Genomic DNA, 25,009 nt, shown 5'->3' with positions numbered 1-25,009 from the left:
TTTCTGTACCTCATCTGACGAGCCATTCTCTACCCTGAAGCGCCCAGCTCGCTGTATGGCCCCATCTGCATCGCTGGAAATCAGCTGTGAGAGACACAAAGAGTGAGATGGTTAAAATTAGTCTCTGTCTGGACATGACACTAATAGGAACACATCACAAATATGTTTGATATCATGGGGGACAAATGGGACCAGTGGTTGGGACTCTGTCCTCTCACACATGTTTCAGCACTTTCTTAATCAGTAATAATCCCTCATAATGCTAACATTATTCTCCAAGCTGTCCTTTCTGCATAAAAAGGTATTTTTCTTGTTCTCGACTGTCACCCTGTACTTATCAGGCCTATTATGTGGCTCTTGCTGACTCATCACTCTTAGTAGTACAGCTCTGGTAAGAAGACATTACAGGGGAACAGCAACTGAATAGAGTACAGAATGTATAATTTGCTCAAACTTTTCATTAAAAGCTCAAGACAGACGTGTATAATTTGTTACATATATGTTCTGATTTGTTATGACTGTGCTTTTTTGTTTGTAGATCAAAATCTGGAAGGATTTCTAACACCAACACATTTGATTTTCTTTATGCTTTGGAGCAATGTTGTTCCCAACTGATGACGTAACTGGTCCATTGTTTAAAATATATCAAACATAAACAAACCAAGGCACATGCTTACGTATTTTTCAGTTTAATCATACTAAAAAAAAATAAGATTTTATGTATGTGAAAGAATTATAAATATTGCTCACACATAACATAATATACAAAGGCATTATGGCAAATGTGGATTTTTTGATAAGCTTTTTATATGTAGTAAATTTATTCACTCTTTCCACTTTCTAAACTATAAAAACTGTACAGTCCCCTTTAATCTATTCCTGGTCCCACACCCACCCAAACACTGCACTGCGTTGCCAGGCGACGGCGCTCCCATCCTCTTCCTCATCTGCTCCTCTTCTCCTGCCTTCTGTCTTTGGCAAAGCTCTTTGACCCCAGAGTGACATATAGGGCCTCCACACTAACACATGTATCATACGCATTCTCTCTATACATGTATATATGTGCGTATGTATATACGTACGTGCGTGCGTGTGTGCTTGTATATATATACATATATATATATATTGGTGTTGGTTTTTATGTCTGTCTGTATGTATGTATACAAAATACTAATTTGGGTTTCATACAGTTGTTCACAGACTAAAGGAACTGTCACAGAGTGAAAGAATGACAATAATCGTACATAATCCATGATTCCATCCATGGATTTCTTTCGTATTTCTGTAACAAATCCATATTTTGGTCATGCTATAATTTATGTTCCAGTGTGCAAGATAATAAAAACTGAGAGGCTTATTAGAAAGGCACTATATTTATCTGTTGTTTATCTTGGAAAGACATATGGAGGCTGTAGCTGCATGTGTGGGGCATACTCAAAATAAACTTAATGCTTTTATTATAAGGAAGAAACAATATGCAGAGTGACTCACTATAGGGATGGAAAAAATAACGTATGTATGATTTACATGTTTTTGTATCTTTTAGGTCTTTTTGTCTTGCTGTTGTAGTATAATCCCAAATCTTAAGTATCTAATTTTAAAATCATGCCGCAAATAAGAATGACAAGATGTTCTGTGTTCTGAGTGGAGCACGGAGGAAGAGGAGGCAAAGGAGGGTATTGGGATCCATCTTAGTTTCTTTAAAAACAAGTCATAAAACACCTCAGTTACTCAAGGGAGATGAGGGAGGAGACTAAGATGTCACACTTTTATAGAGAAGCGGCCACTTGGAAAAAGAATAAGAAAAAAAACAACAAAATAACTAAGGGTATCAACTATTCATAGATATGGGCCAACCCTTTATCAACATAGTTATATAAAAATGGTTAGTGATTCAATCCCAATTTTGACCAGTGCAACTGTTGAGTAGCTTTGACTGTGTGATGGGGATTGGTAGTCAGAGCAGGTGTAAGCACAAATCTAACGGCCATGATTTGTTGATGAGTTTATTCCAAGTCATTAAGTAGGGTCTGAGGAGTAAATATCAAATGTAATACCTGGGATTTTTCAAAACACTGCCGATATTATATTATTATTTATCTTTATTTACATAGACCTCAAGCTGCAAATCAATAAAAACATTCAAGGTAATTAATGGTAATTATCAGATTTTACACTGCAATGGCTGTTATGTTTGTGTTTCCAACCAATGGACCTTTTTCTTTATTGACTTTCTGGCTTCTCTAAAGCGGTGTGCATGCTTATACTTAATCAATATTGTGTGACTGCTGATGATTGATATGATTATCTGGTAGGAACATGCATCCTCAATGCCCACATTGTATGCACGGACACTAAAGAGAAAATACTTACATATTGAGTTGGATGATAAAACATTGGCAATATGTTGGAGAAAGTAGCCTTTTGTGTTGCAAATCAATGCATAAGAGCTAATTAAAAAGATCTTTTGTGTAATGTTGTGATGTATTGTGCCCATGTGTGATGCAGTACACTGTGTACATTTGTCTAACACAACGCAGGTTCACAGGACAACAGAGAATAGTATTCGTCTAATTCCTGAAACCCGCTCCAGACCTCTGCGGTGTCCAGAAACCCCCCGCGTCCACAGTTCTCCAAGGTCAATGTAACACACACATTGATATAGTCTCGCGAATTTGAGCAAGTCCCGAACCATTAGGTATAAACCCAGCGCTAAGTGTGTATTGGTCAGACAGTTGGGATTGATTGTTCTGACTGGATGTAATTAAACGAAAGCTATTTGGCTATAATCTTATGTAGAACACCGCTGTTTTTACAAGCTTAATGTCTCTGTGCATTGTGTTTGGAGCCTAAACGTCTAAGCAGGTCACAATAGATTGACACTACAGTTGGACTCAAACAATCAGCCGTCTGTCAGATTAAAACTCAGTCCATGCTATTGCAACTCGTGTGTGTGTGTACAATAACAATAACAACCTGCTGCACAGCGAGAGCAAGACAAGCCGCGGAGTTATAAATCAAAGACAAACGACGTCTCCAAGGGCTGGTCGGCTACACGGCACCTGATTAGCTTTGGGGCGGTCTGTTGCAAGGCTAAATGCAGCGACACATCAATATGCGCCTGCCTTATAAAGACAACGTTGCTGCTGCCGATGACTAATCTAATGACAGCCCCATGGACACCCACCCAGGCAACCGTAAGTCATAAGGAAAACAAGCAAAGATGAAAATTAAAAGACACTTCATTTTATTTTTATTCATACATGGAATCTGATATTTTGCAGTAGTTATTTTACTGCTATAGGGGCTTTTATGGCAGATTATTATTGAACTACATAAATCTGTGCAAATGTATGGAAAACTCCAAATTACACAACAATTTATATAAAATTATAACTTGCACAAGAAAAAAGTAAGGTATGTTATAAAAAGTAAAAATAAATGAAAATAAAATAGAAAGCAAAGATGTATTAATATATATTCTATTGGCAAAATATTTTATTATGACACAAAACATACAGTGGATTTTATAAAAGCTAACAAGTGCTTGAAATATATATTTTGGTTATCTTAAAATAACATTATCAAGACAACAAGCATAACATATCTTGTTTTACTGAAAATAGGAAAAAGACAAGCATTTTCTTACTCCAGATGTTATTTTAAGAAAGTAAAAATACTCAAATCAAGTTATTTCATATTAATTGATTCATATCATATTTTAGATTGAGAGTTTATGACAAGAGCTACAGCAGATATAACAGAAAAGACCAATTAATTAAATCAATACCACAAATTCCAGGTCTAGATGCTACCTGCTATGTTTTTGGGAGGATTACCTCCCAATAACAGTTCTAAATGTTGATGAAACATAAATAAATAATAATTTAGTGATTTATTTATTTTACATAAATAAATCACAAAATCAAACACTTTGCTTCCATTGAGTCATAAGTTATTTATTCAACAGTTTACAGCTCAAATCTAATCATAGTAGAGAAAAAGCACAAGAAGTCTCCCACTATTACAAAGAAAGAGTACCCACAGTAAATACTAACCCCAGAAATGATCATTCTAGCTATCATTTATTGAAGTCCATCCATCGATAAAGTAATTATTGTGACTTGGCCTACAATCACATATATATTGTATGCCATAAAAAACTCACTTTGGCCTCATTTGATGTGTCATCGTCCTGGTAGTGAGTGAACAGTGCTGGGGACAGTGCACAGTGGTGTCGTGAGATGTGCACATGCTGAGTGTGAGAATAAATGCAACGTGACAGTCAGTGAAAAGCCTCCAGGGCCGTGACAGTAACACTGGTGGGCAGGTGCGAGTGAAGCCGTCTACTGCACCACCACCGTGTGAGACTGACAACCAGATTCATGCCACTTTCTGTATTGTAAGTATTTTGTGTCATATAATGTCATATAAACAGCACAAACTTGTACTAAATGCTAAATTTTGCCTGGTGAAAGGCTCAATACTCAGTACTGATTTAAATCATAAAAACCTAATATTTCAAAATGCATTACAATAACGGTATTTCAATTGATATAAAAGTTCTGAAATAAACCAAGACGATGTTAAATTTTTTAAAAAGTAGATTTTTTTTCTTCCTATTTATGTATTTTCTTTGTTTTGTTTTTTATCAATACATGTTCAATGTAGCATTTCAATACTAGTTTTACAATCAATTAGTATCTGGGTTTTGACAAACAGAAAGTTGTCAATCTATTTGCACTGAAAATTGGGTTTAATTCAACAAACTGAGCATAACAACAAGTGATGGTTTTGAAGGACAGACATTAAGTTGCTGAGTAAAAATAAACATTTATAAATACAGCGAGAAAAGCTTTTACCCTTCATATCACAGAATGCTATACAAATTGAATCTGGCTGGCAAGTTCAAACTTCCCAGACTGACTTGAAAAATAGTCTGCAGTGTCAGCAGAAGTATATGGATGCTAAATTAAACATTATATTTTGTTTTTTCGCTCTTGCTGTGACTATGGGCCTGGTTTAACCTCCTCGGTAGAACGGTCAGATCCACTGGCTCAATGGTTGGTGGTTCGATCGCAGCTGCCTCAGGTGTATACTGCAGTTGTGTCCTTTGAACAGACACTTAACCCACATGCGAATAACCCTGCGTGTCGATGTGGGTGTGAGTGTGTGTGTGTGTGTGTGTGAAAGGATGAGTGCTTCCTTGATGTAAAGTGCTTTGAGCGCCTTGATGGTAGAAAAGCGCTGTATAAATGTGACCATTTACCATTTACCAGGTTTTAGTGTGCACCTACAACAAACACTGATTTAATTGAGCATGTTCGAGTAATAAAAACCCTATTACAAACTGTGTGCTATGTTCATTGATTGTTTTTTTCCAATCTTCAAACCTCTCAATTTGTTCCAAAATAATGGCATCAATTAAAACAAAATGCAACTAATCAACGCAAACTGACTGAAGTGCTGGAAAAATGCTTCGAAGCTACGAATGATTGTCACAGTCCTCTTTTGACCAGCGCTTTTATTTTCTCTGTCATAATACTGCAAGAAGATGTACAAAGGTTACAAACTGGTATCCGCAGACCTTCCTCACATTATAAATCACTCATTTATCTGTAAAGAGCAACTCTTAGATACATTTTTAGACATGCATTTTTATATTTCTTTCCATGTTTGAAGAAAGAATGAAATAGTTTTCTTCAAATGCAAGAAATATATTCCAAATGAGTCTTAAAGCTTTGCCCAATCCAATGAATATTCGGGTGCGTTTAACATTTAACATCCAACATTATTGTGTCTGCTCAAACCGATAGACAACATGTGGTTTCCTCTGCCGGGCTAATCAGACACACACCTGTCCTATAGCACTCATAATCTGGTCTTCAACGCGTGTCTGGTAGGAAGTCAATTGGCAGGGAGAGAGACAGAGCGGCCTAGGACTTCCTGTTTCTGTGAGCTATCGAGATGTGCGGACTAACACACACTCCCTTCCCCAAAGCAACATGACTCAACAGCTTAGTAATCGCCCACAAAGACACACAAGCAGCAGCAGCAGCAGTGGCAGAAGCAGCACGAGGAGAGCAAGCGGCGGGCAGGGGACCTTCACAGCCACGCCCAGTCTTTTGTGAGTCACAAGCTCCTCTGCGCTCCTCCTGCGACGTCAACAAGGCCGAGAGGGCCATCATGGAGATAAAGTTGGGTTTGTCATTAAAGGTGACAGGTTCTCACTTTTTTCTATTTACCACTTTGGTGTGATGTTTAGTCTCTGTGGTACATTTTTATCATAGTTTTACTCCAAGTTGCATTTTGTAAACATTTTTTAAATTACATTTGGAAATGACAGGAAGTAGAGCTACTGAATCACTCTGTCTATGTCATCAAAAAGCGTCATTTCATCACAAATTCAGGGACAATTTACAGGCAACTGGCACAATTTTCAGACACAATCATGTGTAATCATCTTGTTTATGGTTGCTAGGTAACAGTGGTTTCACCTCTTTAAATATAAGAATGTTTACTATGTTTTAGTGAACTGTATAGTTGTCTAACCCGTCATATTATGCACTTTAAATACAGATCACATGCCAATATACTGCGGGCATGGTGCCAAAGTGGCTCGCCACAAGGCCGCGGGTTCAACTCTGTGCCTTTCTGTGTGGCGTTTGCATGTTTCTCCCCGTGACTGAGATAGTTTCCTCCGGGTGCTCTGGTTTCCCCCTTCAACCCAAAACAACATGTACTAGGCTAAGGTAGTCCTAACCAAACCTAGCACAAAAAACAGGAGATGGTCCCCGGGAGCTGCACTGATGCACTGCTCCTGAGGAGATGCCCTGACAGCATTGAAGGATGGGTCAAAGGCAGAGGTCAAATTTCCCTAACCTTATCAACCATCTTCCTTTGGTTGAATTATGAATACATTTATTTATTTATATGGACAATATAGAGTAGAGAAAACAAATGTACAAAACAACAATGACAGCAAAGCAAACATTTCTGTCATCAAGTCACATCTCACGCATTTCAAGTGCATGTGGTCTGACCTTTTAACTGAATATCACGTGCGTTGATGACAGAAATTGATGTTTAGTCTAATGTTTTCTTTTTTGTCATTGTTGTTTTGTGTTCTTTCCTACAAATAGTATATTGCATATCATATATTGTGTGCATGATAGGTTTTTATGATTTTCTATTTTGACTTTATTTGGTGTATTTATACTATAAATTATAGCTTTACACAATCAAGAAGCTGTTTGTTGAGAAAGGTTGAAAAATATTCAGATGCAGGTGTCATAACAACATGGACACTCATTTCATCAAAAGTTTAGGCATATTTTTTGTTGTTGTTCCCCGTAGGGTTTATTAGACAGGAGAGTGTGAAAAGGGGGGATGAGAGAGGGGAGGACATGCAGTAAACTGCCGGAGTCAGGATTCAAACTCACAAAGCCCTGTGGTTGCTATTAGAGGTGGGACATACATATCAACAATTAGAATATTTTGAATGTTCTTTTGAAGGTGTGCAAAATGTTAATATCAATTCTATCTTTTATAGACAAAAAAGCTACAAAAAAATAAAATGAAAAGGGTATTGGTTGGTATTTTTGCATTTCTGTGATTGATTTCACAGACATTTCACATTTGTCTGAAAAATAAACCTCCGCTAATACATTTAAAGACATGTTTTAACACATTTTTGTTGGCTTGGATATTAATGCTCAGCTCTGACTGTGATTATTATTATGGATATGCTGGAGCAGTTTAAGAGCAGAACTTTAACTGTGTTTTTTTTCTCTCTAATTTTTAAAAGGACAACAAGCACCGGTGATTGTTGCAAACACAGACACACTGTAGCCAGGATAAATGCCAGTCATGGCAAATGGAATACGGCTTCTCCAACATTGACAAATCCCATTGATACAAGACACAACAGCGTAAGAGAGCATGATTCAACTCATGATACTGGTTTTTAGATAAGCTGCTTCTGCCTCCATGTTACACAAAAGGAAAGAAAAGTTACTTCATAGATAGTACTCACCAGCTCCACAGAACCATAGTGTTTCCTGCTGAAGTCTCCACGCCTGCAGCCCAAGTCCTCAGACGCAGAACTGCAAAAGAAATGCATAGTGACACACATGACCACAACAACGTCACGCACAGGCTCAACTTGTGTGACAGCTATGTACACGAGCCACCTATTATGATTGTGTTTATCATTTTCCACATTTATTCCTTTTGCCTGTTATTCTGCAGAGTTTGGCAGGGCGAGTGGGACGCAGCAGTGACCAAGCCCAGCTCTGATCGGGAGGCTTGCCCTGATTGGATTAAGTCGCAGTGATAGATGAAACTTGGCTCAGAGAGCTGACTGCTGGACGAGTCTGACACTCTGGGAATCAATCACATCTCCTAATATTGCAACACGACTTTCAATATCTTCAGCTGAACTCCTACATTCAACAGTAAGCTTTCCACATCCAAGAAACCATTAGATGTATGAATAAGCCAGGCCTAAAGATTTAATGTTACTTTTTCATCACCAAAGATACTGACATCAGACTCAAATTTGCTAAATTGCTGTTTTCTTTAGCTTTTTTTTAACCAAAAGCATTCAGTCATTATTTGTGATATTATGATTTGCATGATGCTGTTGTTGTTTGACATCACTATTTGAGTGTGACAAACATATCAATTACAGTTGTACGGCCTATATTACATGTTTTACCAGGGGTGACTCCTAATTTATTTCTGGTTAATTTTCTTTAATATATATCTGGCAACACAATTAGTCTACCACAAGAAAGACGACTAATGACTTGAACCAATTAAATACAAAACAACATTCGAGACATTTCAAGAATGGCTTTGTGTCAGAGCAATTTAGATCTCCTGTTCAGGACAACCTTTTACAGAATAATTACATGAAATCTGTCGTTACCTATAGCCAGGAGAATATATTGCATGTATAAAAAAACATAATTTTATTTGATTGGGGTGATTTATTTCAGTCAGTTTTGTTAGGCCAAAAAAAAAAAAGTGTTTCCGGTAATCCCACCGACCTGAATTTAAACATTTTATCGCATATTAACGGGTTGAAAAGAATCATCTGTGGGGATCGTAAGATATGGAAATCGCTGCACTTTTGGTAGGTTCAGTTTTACCTAAAGCGGCTGGGTCGGCAATAGATCATACACTCCTAATTCACGGAAGTCAGAATCAGTTAGGAGTGTATGATCTAGTGCCTGTGCAGTGGCGGCAGGCACGCCTGGGGCAGCAGCGGTGAAGATATTTTGCGTGACGATCGAAAAGTGCTCACATCATGTAGTGACAATAAGAAAAATTGTGCAACGCAGACACTGCAAAGCCTGTCACGGGTTCGTTTGCCACTACAACTACAGCTGGAAATGTCTATTAGCAAGTGATCCATTTGGTCAACGAGACTCCAAAGTGCGGCTGGGCAATTACAAGCAATGGTGCGTTGGAAAACTTTTTGGGACGAGTAGCTCATTGAATATGCGCGCAGGGCAACAGCGGGTCCACACTGTGGTCCGCGTCGCGCAGACAACAACAGAGCTAATGGCTCTTTTCCTGTGGTTGGACTAGTATAGATGTAGAGAATTATTTTATTCAATATAACAATAAGGCCACTTCAATGCGAAGCGCTCACTTCTGAGAAAAGAAAACTGCTGCAAAACCTTAGGATTTAAAAATAAATAAAATCCGACCAACCTACCTGCAAACACACAATTATTATTTTTTGCCCTTATAGTTGCATTAATTTATAAAATTACATTAGGTTCAAATTCTGCTTTCTTGCAACCAAACAGGGAATCAACATGTTATCTAAATGTGCCAAATGTATCTTTATGGTGGAGGGTCCGCCATATGCATGTCTCCATTGTTATTACATGGAATGTGCCACAGTATGCCATTTAATTAATCTATCTCCATGGAGACAAGCAGATGATGTAGCACACACAGTAACTATTTTTGGCACAGTAAAAAACTGATAGATTTAATTAAGATCAAACGTTCGAGACAAAACAATAATATCTCCAAGGGGATAAGCAGGTGCTGAGCCTCCAGCAGAAAAGTTTCGCACTGCACCTTTAAGTGTCTTATGGTCTCTTGAAACAGCAAAGGCTAAAGCACATATACATTTTATATTTCTACTACAAAAGATTAAACCTTAAGTGTTGGCTGTTTATGTCACAGGAAGAATACTTTTTCCATTAAGTTGTTTAATTAATGCCAAACTAATTGTAGAGTCTAGTTTGATATGTATATCAAAACAGCCACTTCTGGTTGAAGGTGCAGAGAAGTCTTTAAGCACGAGTTTCTTCCAAAGCATCAAAAAAACAGTCCAGTGAAATAGTTAAAATGAATTTATTTGGCTCACCTTTACCACAGTAACACATAGAACTACAATAGACACTAGTTAGACACATTACATTAGACAATAGTCATAAATCATAGGCACCAGGGGTTGGAAGGTGCAGAGGCATATTTCCTGCCCTCTTTACACCTGGAGTTTCCACACCCAACAGCGCCCCATAGGGGCTGGAGGTGCACATGAAGGGCAGTCCAAATGGCTCCTACACTAATGTTTTCACAAGGAGAAAATAAAAGCTAATTGCACAGTATATGTGGCTCAAAAGCATTTCCCCTTAGACTTAACATGTTTGAACTTCTCTTCTTTACCATGATTGGAATAGTTTGACAGTAGTTTGTATTTTGGTACTTGTCAGTGGTGGAAAGTAATGAACATAAAAGTAAAAGTATTGTACTTAAGTAAAATGTTGAGGTATCTGTTTTTTTACTTCAGGGCATTTTGCAGCAGTAGATACATTTTACTTTTACCTCACAACATTTCAGAGCTGGTATCTGTACTTTCTACTCTACTACATTTCAATTGGACTGAAAAAGTATATATATATATATATATATATATATATATATATATATATATATATATATATATATATATATTTCTTAAGGTATATGAACACATCTTGCCTGCATTTTTTAAGTTCCCAACAAAAACTCACCACCAGTATATAGAGAAAATAACCTGGAAAGTTGCCTATAATGATCAAAAATCAACATATTTGTTTTATCAAAATAACAATTTGATGCTTCAATAGTTCTCATAATTTAAAAAAAATAAACTTTGACTAAAATAGATTGTATAATGTGGCACTTTTACTTTTACTTGAGTATTTTTTTTGCTCCTGCATCTGCAGTTTTACTCAAGTAACAAAAAGAAAAAGAGTACTTCCTCCACCACTGGTAACTGTGTACATTTATAGCGCTGTACGTGATGACTTATTTTAGGTCTTGCTGCTATTACACTTGGGCTTTACAGGAAAACATTTGTTTTACAACTGATTTTCCAAGTACATTAAAACTGCTACAAGAAGAATAAAAGAGGAAGCTGTAACAATAACCAAAATAACATGGTATTGTATCGTCAAAACTCTGTCTCAGGATCATTAATAGACAACACAGCAAAGAATTTACATTGTGAGTTGATAATAGTTTTTAATAATGTATATTTTCTATTTGTGTGTGTGTGTGTGTGTGTGTTTGTGTGTCTCTGTGTGTGTGTGTGTGTGTGTGTGTGTGTCTGTGCGTGCGTGTTAGCGATGTCATGATATAAAATGTTTGTGTTACTATTATTGTGAGAAAAAAACGTCTCAATTTAACGTATATTCATGATTACTGAGACTGTCACTAAACAACAGGGATTTTCTTTCATTCCCATGTTACTATTTATCAAGTTTGTGACCGGCATTACCAAATTTAACTTTCTGAAAGACAAAATAAAGTTATGTGACAAAAACAGCTAATAATAAACAATAATAAACAAGTTTTTTTTTACTTTTAGGTCGATTTTTGGGCTATATGTTTTACTGAAAATACATAATTTTGCTTCTAAAATTGTCCCAATTATTGTTTTTTTGGTTCTTGCCATTATATTGTGACCTGAATATTCATGATTATTGATTCACTGAATAATCTTGACATCCCTACTGTGTGTGTGTGTGTGTGTGTGTGTGACATAGACTGTACCGGGGAGCAAATGGCCGCACAGTTAATGCATAATACAGTATACTCAACCATAGTGGGCCTTTTAAATGGAAGTGCTACAGGAAGCATCCATCAGTGCTTCTTCACTCTCCTCATACTCTTAACTGCATATGACACAACATGGGTATTTCACCTTTGGGTTTCTCCGTTTCTCATTCTGCCTCGGTCTGAAACTTACACCTCAGAGCACAGCCGCTTACACGCTGGAAGCATACGATCAGGTGACATCATTCCACCCACCTCAGGTTAGGATTGTAATGAAAGCATCTAGAGAATATATAGGAATAATATATATCCATATATAAGTCCATTTACAAAAACACAGGCCACTGGACACTTCATGATTCATCCAAACTTAAGGCATCTGTCTCCAATGCAGTTTATCCACTAGAAATCTTTTGAAATATGGAAGTGACTGCCCATACGTCAAAGAGTTTATATTTTCTTGGAGCCAGATCACGATTTGGGTTTTTACCTACTCAAGTCATCTGCTTCTTCTGAACGTTCACACTTCATTGCAGTTGGTTACATCCACCTGTCATTCACTCAGGGCACTTCTGAGGAGGAGTCAGCAGGGAAAAGTGTCTTTGTTTTACCACAGAACTGCAAAATCTTCAAAACAAAACTAGTAGCTCATGATGTGGTGATTTGACCAAAAAGCAGATTTTCACAGAAATTATATCAAGATTCGATTTATCACCATGTTGTCCAATGTATACATATTTGGGCTGTCAAAAGTATTGATACCCAGATACTAATTGATACTAAGACTAGTCAAATAGTCTATTTGACTAGTCTATCAAAACCAGATACTCATTTGAACACACAACTCAATTTGAATACTGATACTGCAAAACATCATTCGCAAGGCAAAATAAGAACCAAGATCTGATGGTAATAAACTATTATTTTGTGTTAAAAATTACATTATTTTGTCTTATTATTATTCTTTTTCATTATCATGTTGGTAATGAAATTCATATAGAGTGATGTGCAGTTTCCTTAGTATCAACATCAAGTTTGAAATGTTAGTATTGTGAAGACAATAATATATATAAAATCAGACATTTCAGATTTGTGTACATCTGAAAAGTATACAAACATCAGAGTTATTAAAAACTGAGAATTTTAACAGACCTTTAAATTGAATGTTATTAAATAAAAATGTATTTACTTGCGGGAAAGCAAAATATGTGATATTTGACAGAGCTTAAACAATCAAGCTCCACTGCCCACAGCAGTTGACTAATTCAATTAGCTCTGCTCACCGATTAAATATTAGTTTGTGAGTTTAAAGCAAATACACTTCAGGCCAGAGGTTTGTTAAGATGAATAGGTAAATGAAGGTGCTGAATAACTTTTATTAGGTTTCTCAGTCAAATATCTGTTACCTGAGGCCACTTTAATGGGTGTACAAGTGAGCTGACACCTCAGATACATGTGCAGCAGAGTGGAACTTATGCCCTGGTCCTTTTACTTCACGTCACTTTTCCATCTTCCATCATATTTGGGGGTCAACACATGCAAAAGTGAGCAGAGGTATTAGTGACATTGACATTACTCCTATGTGTCCCTGCCTCTAATCAACTGCCATGGAGTGGCTAACCTTTCCAAGTATACTGCTGCAGCCTGATTATTCCACACATACAGGCCACTTTATCAGAGCACTGTTCAGCTGAAGCTACATTAATTATGCAGCTTTGTCCATGATCAATGTCCCTTGAGAAGAGAAAAAAAAAACATCTTTATTACAAATCCCACAGAGAAAATAAACTTGTGAATATATATCTAATGAATCTAGGCTGATGGTTGAAGTGCGGGACTTGGCCATGGACTTGCAGATGACACACAACGACAATGCAGCATTGTTAAGTGCAGCATCAAACTAAAGGAATACGTAAATACCTGCAATAGCGCTTGAGGCTCGCTTTAGGGCAGGTGAGCTAATATTTGTTGCGCAAAAAGCTGCAAGGCAGTGGTGGCGCGCTCAACATGCAACAGATGAGAAAACAGAGCCGAAGCAGCTGTAATTGAGGAGAAAACACGTAATTACCGCTGGTTGAAACTCAACAGTTTGTTGGACGCTGGATCCACACTGGTCATGTCCCCATGCGACACCGAGCGACCACTGCAAACAACAAGCCGGTGTCTGATCCCACTCTCCGCTCCTGGATGTCCGCTCACTTCTTGCTATGAGCTCCGAGACATCACTGCAGCGAAAAGTCTCGACAACCGCCGCTGATCAGATCCATTCCGCTCTCTCTCTCTCTTCTACTGTTTGTCTTGCGCGCGGCTCTGTGCCATTGAGGACTTGTGTCGGTCTGTGCTCCCACTGCGTGTGTGTGCGCGCGCACCCACGACCCCGTGTCAATACTGCATTTCAATACAGCACAATTAGACGGAACAGCCTCCAGTCTAACGGGCACTTTCCCGCGCAGGTTATTCTTCTCTTTAGAGGGACGTGAAAAGCACAGCTGTTACATCATCCCGCAGAGGAACTGTAGCTTCCAGCGACACTGATGTCAGGACCAGGTCTCTGCTGGGGGGAGTACATCACAAGACGTTATTCTTTGTGGATTCTGTGACTCTTTTGCCCTGGCAATTACAATAAGAGGAATGAATATTTAAATGGTATTTGATTAATCTCTTAATGCCAATCAGACTTCGTTTCAGCAGGTTTCTATAAGAAACACATCAGTGTATTAGTCTGCTAATCAATCACACTTGTGTTCTCTCTGGGGCCCAACAATCCCATCTTTGCGGCAGCTTTATGTCCGGATGAGGTCATTCCTTTTCGCTGTGCCTTTCCCCATTGTCTGCTCTTTACTGCTTCTCTGTCCCCTTTTTGCATTTGGTATTTTCCACTATCCTCAAAGGTCTTAAAAGTCGATCTTTTCTGTCAAGGGGACCAAGATGGTGATGTCATCGTAATAATATCTCAAATCCAGCTCTATTTCTGTACTCAGGGAAACGCGTCTAGCTTACTTTCTTCAAGCCTGGTCTTATCCTGACATAGATCAAGACTAAAGACCAAAACGATGCAGAAAATGTACATTTTTGTCCCACCGATGTGATTCCTGTTTCATTATCCACACTTGTTTGAATGAATATCCAGTTTCAAATGATCGATTACTATCAGGGTTTTTTGCTATTTTTTTGACAACCCCAGTAACAAGTGTGTAATAAAGATGTGTAAGCAAACACGGCAGACTGAGCGTGAGAATTGTTTTTCCAGAGACGTCAAGATCATTTTAAGGCCCTCCATAGGAACTCGAGACCGGCAGATGAAACATGAGCTCAGGTAAATCTGATACCCTGACAATAGCCTGCACACACACACACACACACACACACACACACACACACACACACACACACACACACACACAACACACACACACACACAGCATGAAAGAGTGCAGGAATGCCAGGCTTAAGCTCCACAGCACTCAACCGCTCATCAATTTTTAATCAGCAGCTTCCCCCCACACCGGCCTGTCACACCACCACACTGTACTACCACACTATAAACGCAATATGTTTGTTATTTATAGCAAAAAACACACTCGAAAGTACAGCTGGAGCAGAAAAAATGACATAAACACTATGTCATGGGCAAAAAGTGACACCTTATTTGTGTAACAATAGAATTCAATTGCAAAAAAATATATAATAAATACAAAACAAAATGCATCTGCGCGGATTCGTCTAGCTCAAATATTTGCCAAAAGATAATGTCAATTTATTCATAATATGTTGTCCTTTTTTGGGTTTGACCTTGTTTAGAACTAGTAAAGCAATTGTTTAGTTCTATTTTTAACCTGTTTTTTGTCATAGTTTTGACCTAGAATAGAGTCGGTGTAATCCCTCATTCGTCCAGGTGTGTTCCATAGTAGAAAAAGCTTCAGTTGTAGTCATCTGGACTCAGTTTGAAAAAATAGACGTTTCGACTCTCATCCAAGAGTCATTGTCAATAAAAGAATTTAGATCGAGAACTCCGATATTTATACTGTTCTGTGGTAAGTCCCGCCCATTGGGCGGAGCCTTCCTGAAGTAGAAAGAGTTGTTTGTTTCAACAGAAACTCCCCCCTTGTATCTACCGAGCTCAAAAGGGAAACTGAACAGAGAAGGAAGGGTGTTTCTATCCCTTATGTGTATGGCCTGTCTACTGGTTCACCCTAAGGACAAGTTGCCGACTCAAAAACAGAGCAATGTAGTTTATTCGATCCAATGCAGTGAAGAAAGCTGTAAAGAACGTTACATAGGTGAGACTAAACAGCCTCTACACAAGAGGCTCTATCAGCACAGAAGAAATACAAGTTCAGGACCACAGAGCGCCGTGCATCTCCATCTTGAAGCCTCTAATCACTCGTTTGAAGACGGTGAGGTGAAGGTTTTAAGCAGGGAGAAAAGATGGTTTGAAAGAGGAGTTAAGGAAGCTATTTTTGTTAAAAAAGAAAGACACCCTAACCCTTTAAACAGGAATGGAGGGCTAAGATTCAATCTACCTGGTATCTATAATGGTATACTGAACCCCTGGAAAGGTAGAGGACCAGGACCAGGGCATTTAGATGCTAATCAGGTACTCAGGGTGGTTGAGCCAGGGTCTCACAAAGACAAAGAGGATTCTAATAGCCCATTAAGATTCTGAATAGGCTAGCTCGGTAGATACAAGGGGGGAGTTTCTGTTGAAACAAACAACTCTTTCTACTTCAGGAAGGCTCCTCCCAATGGGCGGGTCTTACCACAGAACAGTATAAATATCGGAGTTCTCGATCTAAATTCTTTTATTGACAATGACTCTTGGATGTCGAAACGTCTATTTTTTCTAACTGAGTCCAGATGACTACAACTGAAGCTTTTTCTACGACCTAGAATAGACACTATATTAAGGACAAAACGTGATACCTTCTTTCTGTAACATTAGCGTTCAAATCCAAAAACAAGGAAACGATACAGGAGAACCTGACTCACTGCTTTGCACCCCAGGCTAGTAGTATGAGCCCAGTTACTATTTGACCACCACACCCAACCTCCCTTTACATGACGCCCTTTGTAACAGGAAGTCCAATGGGGAAGGCCTCTTGTTCGCCAAATTTGTGATGATGCCCATTATAGTCAATGAGAGGTGTGAGAAAAGGAGTGAATGCGCTTTAAATATCTTTTGAAACAGCAGCAGACAAAAAAATATTGAGGGAGAATTTCAATGAATGAAATTAATACTAATTTCTACTCAAGTAAAAGTACAGTTACATAATCATAACAATGTACTCAATTATAAGTACAATTAATGCTGCCAAAATAAAACACTACTAGGACTTGTTACTTTTAAATGCAATTTTGGACCATTATTCTGCACTAATTCAATTATTTAAAGTAAATTAAATTCACTTTTTGTTTTGTTTTGTTTTGTTGTCAAATCAGAGCAGGTGATGTTATTTTGAGAGTTTGTAGGTGAAAAGAAGCAAATGCACCACTTCTTTATAGGGACTTCAGATTTGTTGCTTGCAAATTTTGACAGTTGTCAGTTTATTTATTTCTTTTGGCTTGCTACCGACCTGCACTTTTACACCATAAGAGAGTTTCAGCCTTTTTCAGGTCTGTTTCATGATAAAAGACTCAGTAATGGCCGAATTCCAGGATTTTAACAGATGTTAACAAAGCCGTTATAATTAAAAATATGCTGTTGAAAATATGCACATCTCATTAGTACTTGTTTAGCTGCGACCCACAACGTTTAACTAATTGCTTATTTATTTATGGGGGACTGAGTTTGCTCGTTTTCCAAGGCTTGGTCGCTTGTTGCTCTCTGAAAAAAGACTCGAGCTGTAGTCAGCACTCACATGGTTTTTAAATGAAACTGATTACAATTACATGCTACAATTTTACTCAATTACAAGTACATGTTTAAATATCTACTGAAACAAGTACTCATTTACAGTAACACAAGTAATTGTAATTAGTTACTTAAACTTTCCACCTCTGTTTTAACATCTATGCAAAAATAATGGTGAGTTTGTGAGAGTCTCCGTCAGAAGTGGATCCCATGGAGCCTCAGAACCTTTAAAGACCCGGGTATTAACTTGTGTAGGCGTGAGCTTTAGTGTTTGTGGGTTTACAGGTGTGTGCAGAAGACCACTTGAGCTTCAGCACCTTGAGAATTTGCACATCGATTAGATCAACAGTGAGTTAATCCCTTTGAGCTACGGTTCCATATCTGCGGATAGCTGCCATCATCACTGAAGCAGGTCTGACCACCAGCCTTTGTGGTCAGATGGCCAAATGTACAGTTTAATTTAAAAATGCAATCACTTATCAACACCAGAAAAAGATCGTAACACTTTCTAATATCCTGAACTACACTGGAGCACTCAAACCAACAATCCAGTTTGTTTAACTAATATAAACATTTGAGTGTGCTGGATCACTGACTCTGATGTTTCTTAAACATTAGAAACATCAGAGTGAGGTACATAAGGCTACTGTTTGATCGCTATTGACGTTGTAAAACAAATTGCATAAAATGTCCATATTCTCTCAATTATTTTTGGTTTAAATTCTTCTTTTTCCATAACTGTATAGGTAATTAACACTCAATTTTGATACAAAGGAAAACGTTTGATACAGATAATGATACCACAATGATAAATCAAAATAAAAGTACTTTCTTTATGTTGTCTTTAACTAGTTTTGACAAAGCTCAAGAGTATTCTAAAACTGTTAGGGAGGGTCCAATTGTGTCCTGTTTATGCAATTATTACTCTTTTTTTTCAATACTTGCTCAAATGAGTATCTAGTTTCGATACTGGTTTCAGTCTCGATTTGACAAACTAAACTGGATTATTCTTAATAAGAAAGGAAGAATCCAGGGCAACAAAATGCAGGTAAAATGATTCAAAACAAGAACTTTCAATTGTTTTTGTATCCAGCTTTTGTTGTCCCTGTCCCTGCGAGGATAACAGTATGGGCTAATGAAATTTGCAAACCATTTTATCATGTTTATTAGCTTTATTCATACAATGAAAATGCAGCCTTTTGTAGTGTCCATACATCATCACGCTGCAGCAATAGATGGTGGCACTCTCATTAAATGTGATCACGTTAATTAACCTTTTGTCTGCGGGGATCAGGCTGGAGATGGACCATTGTGAGGAGATTTTACAGTCCTTGTCTGTCCATGTGGTGCTTCTCTCTTCTTTATATCACACATATCACTATTTAGATCTATTCAAAAGGAGAAACTGACAATCCTGTTTATTTTGCTCAAGCGCACAGGCAAATATAAGAATTAACGTTATTTCTAGAGTATTTTTTTGTTAATTTATTTATTTACCTATATTCAACCAAGTGAGAACCATTGAGATCGAGACCTATTTGTGAAACACTGAAAAACAATATGACAGAACACAAATCATAAAACAAATAAAACCAGAGTTTACATTTAAAAGCACAGTGTTATAACATTCAAAGCTTAGTGTCTCTCCACTTGTGAGTGAATATGTTTATGTGTGCACAAATACTAAAGCCAGATTAAAATCATTTGAAAACAATGACATAAAATAGGAGGCAGCTATTGGCCAACAGTCAAAACGTCCCTTATTGTCACTCAGGTGGTTTTTATACAGGAAAGGTGTGCCCTCTTGTGGTAAGAACTTGAATTGCAATGTCACCACAGAAACAATAGTTTATAAAATAATCTTGTGGTAAATTGGTTGAATTACTTTTATCATGTTTGCTGTATATGTTCTTATCAAATAAACACTAGATCAATCACAGGTGAAACATTATTATTTACCATCTCTCTATCTCCATTTCAGTCTCTCAATTCCTTCTGAGATCATTTTGAATTACATAAATATTTCCATACCTCAGCTCTGTCTCGTGGGCCAGTCCACTGTAGTAAAACTCTGCTGAACTGCACACATGTACATTGCAATTTTAATTTGCATAATCGTTTCTGGAACATATCAGTTGCTATAGTCATCCACAAAGGAAGAGAGCTCGGATCTTAGAGCACTTGAGTTAAAGTCTGAAGGCTATATAAGGTTTAGCTTGGTCTTTTTCTGGGCCATGTCCATCCAACTATAATGGAAAATGTTTTTACAGCCTCTGAACTTCCTGGAGTGTGCACAGTGCATTTAATGTGTGTGTGTTAAAGCCCTAAATGGAAGCAGATGTCCAAGAGTAAAAGTTTACATAGGTCTGTAATCAACTGAAGGATTTTTTTTTGCACTTTCTTCTTGTAATTTGAGTCCATTTTCCTGTTTAAATGAGCCTGGTCCATTGCATTGTGCACACGGACAAACTCTATTTGTACTGAGCTATGCAGCCACATATGGGAGTTATTATAGTCCAATGTTTATCAGTTCATAGAGGACTGTCTGGCGCTATGACAGCAGACCTGAGCAGTTTTATGCAGTTACATGTGGGTAACCAAAAAGATTGTCTTACATCAATGCAATAAAAATAATCATTATTATTGAACTGTTGCTCATCTGCAAACAAAGCTATGAAGAGTGAATGTTTCCTACGTCAGCAGATTCATCAGTTCATTCCCACAGGGGTTTTATGACCGACACAGGGAAACGAAACAATTGGTCTGACGGCACTGAATTTATTATGAAATACACTAGACTTTTACTTGAACTGAAATACAGACATTCTGAAAAAACATGTTGCCATAAGCACCATATGCTTTTGATTTAAATCCTACTTTGAATCCTACAGTGAAAACCTCACAAGGAAACCACCAAACCCAAAACCATAAATATGTATGTTTTGTTCTGATTTGTCTTTTGGACACTTCACATGTCTTACTTTCTGACCAGACATTATAAAAGCACAATTCAAACACAATTATTTCTAGAGGCAGATGTGTGCCAATCTGACAAGGAGCAAGCTGCAACACAACCCCTGGCAATTGTAGTCACTAAACATTGTGGGGAGTTAATGAAGACATTGATAGCATTTCAAAGTGCGTGCACTGTAATGACCTTTTCAAGGCAGAAACTGTGGGAAAAAGAATGAAAGACCAAAATATTCAAATAAACTATAGTGGAGGGGGGCCCAATGCCACTTTTCGCTGTTATATCCTATAAAAGTTCAATCTTATTTAGCAGTATTTGTGTGTGCTGACCATGATACCAGCAGCCCAAATGAGTCTCTTTACCTACCAGTATTAAAAGTCAGTATAAAATAAGCAAAAACACTTAAAAGCTAAACGGTTCAGCTCTATCCAGTTGGGCTGTGGAGTTAATTGGACTTGAATCAAAATGTCCTCAAATCCTTTTACAGATTACAATGACCATCTTAGACCGTTTGAATATATATCTCCAACTATATTAAAGAGACACTTCGGTTTCTTTGATAACATTTTATCAGAAAACTTCAAACTGTCTTTGACCAGCTAACATTTTCCAAGCACATCATGTATCCCCCTTGGCACAGTTTTAGGTCTTCTCGATCTGTAATGCTGTACAGCTCGTTATTGGTCACAGATAACAGAAGGATTTCCATTCCCTCCTGAGTATGAAAACTATTTTAGCTCTGCACAATTAGTTAGGCTTGATCCCTAAAAAGACATCCAGGGCTCTCAAAAGGCTCAGCTGCTCGTGTAAATAATGAAGAGGGACAAGAATGGGTCGCCATTCATTGTGGCTAATTGTGAGTGTCCATTTGATTTATTTCCTGACAGAAATAACAGACGTGTGCTTTGTAACGCTTTGTCATTCCTGGGCATATGGGCTCTGCGTCATAAATGTACACACCTACGGTACTTGGCAGTGTGATCAATTGCAGAGGTGAAACAACGCTTACATGTACAAAACACTGCTATTACAGTAATGCTACAGCTACTACTTGTCACCGATACTTATTCTTCCACCAAAGCAATTGTTATTCATTGTCATAAAAATAATATTATAATCACAACTTCTTTTCCACTATCATCTATTATTAGAACACTTGTTAATACCACTTTTGCTACTCTTATTGTGTTATTATTTTATTATTACAGCTATTGACTAATGCTGCAAATACTCTTGGAAATACAGTTTTCTGGCCAATTGCACAAAAGTACCTGCAGCCCCGCAACCACCGAATGGAAACTGCCCAATAATGACTTCCAGCTGTCTATTTGACTTTAGCTTTCACCTGCCACTCACACACTGTCGCTACCTGCTGTCGGATTAGACAACTGGAAATCCACTTCTAGATAAGCATTAGTGTCAGAAAAAACAAACTCCTAACAGATTAGCGGTACGAAAAGGCACGTCACATACTGTAGGTTGTATGCTGTTCGCTTCTAATAATTAAAGCAATCATGGAGCACTCGGATTAAACTTGCAGATAGGGCTTTGTGTTGACCCAATCTGCACTGGCCAGAAGACTGAGTATCGCAGACAAAAACAGCAGATATTTCCAAAGAGGACACATGGAAAAAGTGTTAACTCAGAACTTGTAACACTTTCATCCATTACAAGAACTGCCCACCCATGACACCCATTTCATTACACAGTGGCACTCCAGGTTGTGCACTGATTGATTGCCCCTGAAACTGCCACTGTCTAGTGCCAAGCTGCCCACAATGAGAAGTCTGCCACTCTGCCGCCGCCACAAAGGGAACATAGTCCACTCAGTGCTCCAATCATGCTAATTATGAGAGACGCTTCATTAGACAGTGATTGTTGATGCGCACAGGGGCAAATGTCACCTCAGGTTTCACTGCACACCTTAAACAATACTCGCAGGTAAACAATGTATTTATCAGACACAAAGAGGCGTATTATGAGTATGTTTGCACTGGAATAAATCTCAAGACCTGTCTCCAATTATGATTCAGCTGAAGGTGGGAGTGAGGAGATAATGCAAAGAGAGCCTCGTAAAACAATACAATAATCACACAAAAATGACTTCTAATTACTGAGTACAGTAAGTCTACTTTCTGAGACACAATAAGTCCTCAGCCGCTCATATACAGTGATACAGTCTTCTGTGACTTCTTCTTAAGTCACATGAGTCTGATGCCCTAGACTGAAGTCTCTAATTTGATGGCCATTAATGGAGAGTTTATTTATAAAGGAATGGTCAGTTTTGTTTCTTTCGTGTGCCCTACTCTGTGTTTTACCTTTCCTTGCAAAGTCAGGTTCATTCAGTTGAAGTGGTTGATGCAAATGGATCTATATAAGTGGACATAAGCGGTTTTATATCATAGGCCTGTAGGAACTGCTCATATCTTCCAAAGACTAACACAAAGAGGCTACACACTTCAGTCAGATGTCAGCACAGATCTGCAACCTTTAGTCTCTAAAAACATTCAAATAAAAACATTATACTAAAATAAAATCATTAAACATCATTAAGAAACACTAAATATATGTCTGAATAAAAGTAGGCATTGTGATTTAGTGTGAAAGGCCAAAATGACTTTGTCTAATTATGCAGAGCTCCAAAACGAAGTGAACCTCTGCAGCAGTGACTAGAATAGTGTCCTACGTGTTCAGGGCATCCCTGTTCCACACGGGATGAGCCACAGACTGGAGACTTTGCCCTCTTCACCCAGAGCTCATTTATCGGGCTAAACTGGGCATGAGGGTGCAGGGTGAACGGGATGGCCATTGTGACCCACTCGCCTCTGTCCCGGTCTAAACCGGCTTCCCTTGTGGTCAGAGCATTTACCTGGTAATCTCGAAGCTGCAGCCTTTCCGAAGGAGCAGGGCTCTCTTCCGCATGATGCCTTTGTCTCTGCCGATGTACGCATTTTTATCTGAATTCATGGGTGCAACAGCAAGCAAGTAAATCCTCTAGGGAACGGTATTTTCCAGAGAGAAAAATCCCCTTTAGGAAAGTCTAGCGGATAAAAAGACGGAGCAAAACGGGGAAGAAAAATCCTTTAACGCTCAGCCGAGCATAGAAAGTTAACTTGATCTTGCCCTACAAAGCAAAGGCGCGGTGTTGATATTTAAAAGTGCATGTTGCCAGGTTTACATAGGTCTCCATGAGCGGGATGTTGCTGCTGCAGTTGACAACCTGATCGGACTGTGGAGGAGGAGGCTCCTGTCCGGCACGGAGCACACGCTGCTCCTTCTGCCTCACCGACGACACGCTGCTACTTCATGGAGCCAATGGGAGAGAAGGATGGAGCAAGACACGGAAAACAGGTTCAAGTCAACACTGACTGTGGCTTTATACTGTAAATGACCATCAGCACCGTATTTACCCCGCTCCCATCGTCTGCTGCAGCCTCACTGCGCACCGCTAGGTGGAGTTGTGAGTCACCAGACGGTCACGTGTGTCGAGCCGGGTATGTTCAGAATGTCACTTTGTCCCGGTGGCAGGGCCGGCTCAAGCCTTCAGGGGGCCCTAAGCGAAAACATATTTGGGGGCCCCTCACCACGTCATCAGAATCAGTTTTATTGCCATTGTCAGTGAACAATTCACATATGGGAACTTTCTTCAACGCAAACAAAGCGCACCAAAACTCCAGGGCATCCGTTTGCCAGTTAGTTTATTCTCAACACCTCACAAGCTCAAATATTGATAACTTAAATCCCACAATGCAACTTGGTATTCCGCTGACATCATCTCTACTCCCTGTACAAATAACACACGTCCCAGATATGTTTTTGGGCGTATTTGTGGGCGTTAAGGGTCTACAGCCACATTAGCAGTTTAAATTAATGAACAGGGGGGTCTGGGGGCTCTCCCCCAGAGATTTTCAGACCTTTTTTGGGTCTTCTGCTGCACTTTAATGTGGTCCAGCCGCTAAAGTAAGAGTAAAATGTTGAGGTTGTAATGCTATAAAATGATGATGTGATGAAACTGTGCCAGGAGAAAATGATTAAAGCCAGTTATTAATACATTAGTGTACTTAATTACTCAATACAATATTGGCTATGAAAATAATTATGGTCAAATTGATTCATTT

General features: G+C 38.4%; 1 protein-coding gene across 5 annotated transcripts in view; it reads right to left on the bottom strand.

Annotated features, from left to right (window-relative positions):
• garnl3 (GTPase activating Rap/RanGAP domain like 3) overlaps positions 1-24,150 on the bottom strand; it is a 50,257-nt gene extending 26,107 nt beyond the window's left edge. For 2 of the 5 annotated variants that reach the window (XM_072454574.1, XM_072454575.1), the window contains exons 1-3: positions 23,761-24,150; positions 8,036-8,105; positions 10-84 (exon numbers count right to left, since the gene is read on the bottom strand). In XM_072454574.1, the coding sequence (XP_072310675.1) occupies positions 10-84; positions 8,036-8,105; positions 23,761-23,858 (243 nt within the window). In that variant the 5' untranslated portion in view covers positions 23,859-24,150. Of the gene's footprint in view, positions 1-9; positions 85-8,035; positions 8,106-14,137; positions 14,376-23,760 lie in introns of those variants that run through there. The other 3 variants (XM_072454569.1, XM_072454572.1, XM_072454573.1) reach the window with 2 other exon arrangements.
• Positions 24,151-25,009: the final 859 nt, after the last annotated feature.

Source organism: Eucyclogobius newberryi, unplaced genomic scaffold (genome assembly GCF_026437365.1).
Source record: "Eucyclogobius newberryi isolate DKJ021-1_F unplaced genomic scaffold, fEucNew1.0.hap1 SCAF_2, whole genome shotgun sequence".
Classification (NCBI taxonomy): domain Eukaryota; kingdom Metazoa; phylum Chordata; class Actinopteri; order Gobiiformes; family Gobiidae; genus Eucyclogobius; species Eucyclogobius newberryi.
The sequence above is the reverse complement of the archived record's forward strand: the minus strand, read 5'-3'. Positions and strand labels throughout refer to the sequence as shown.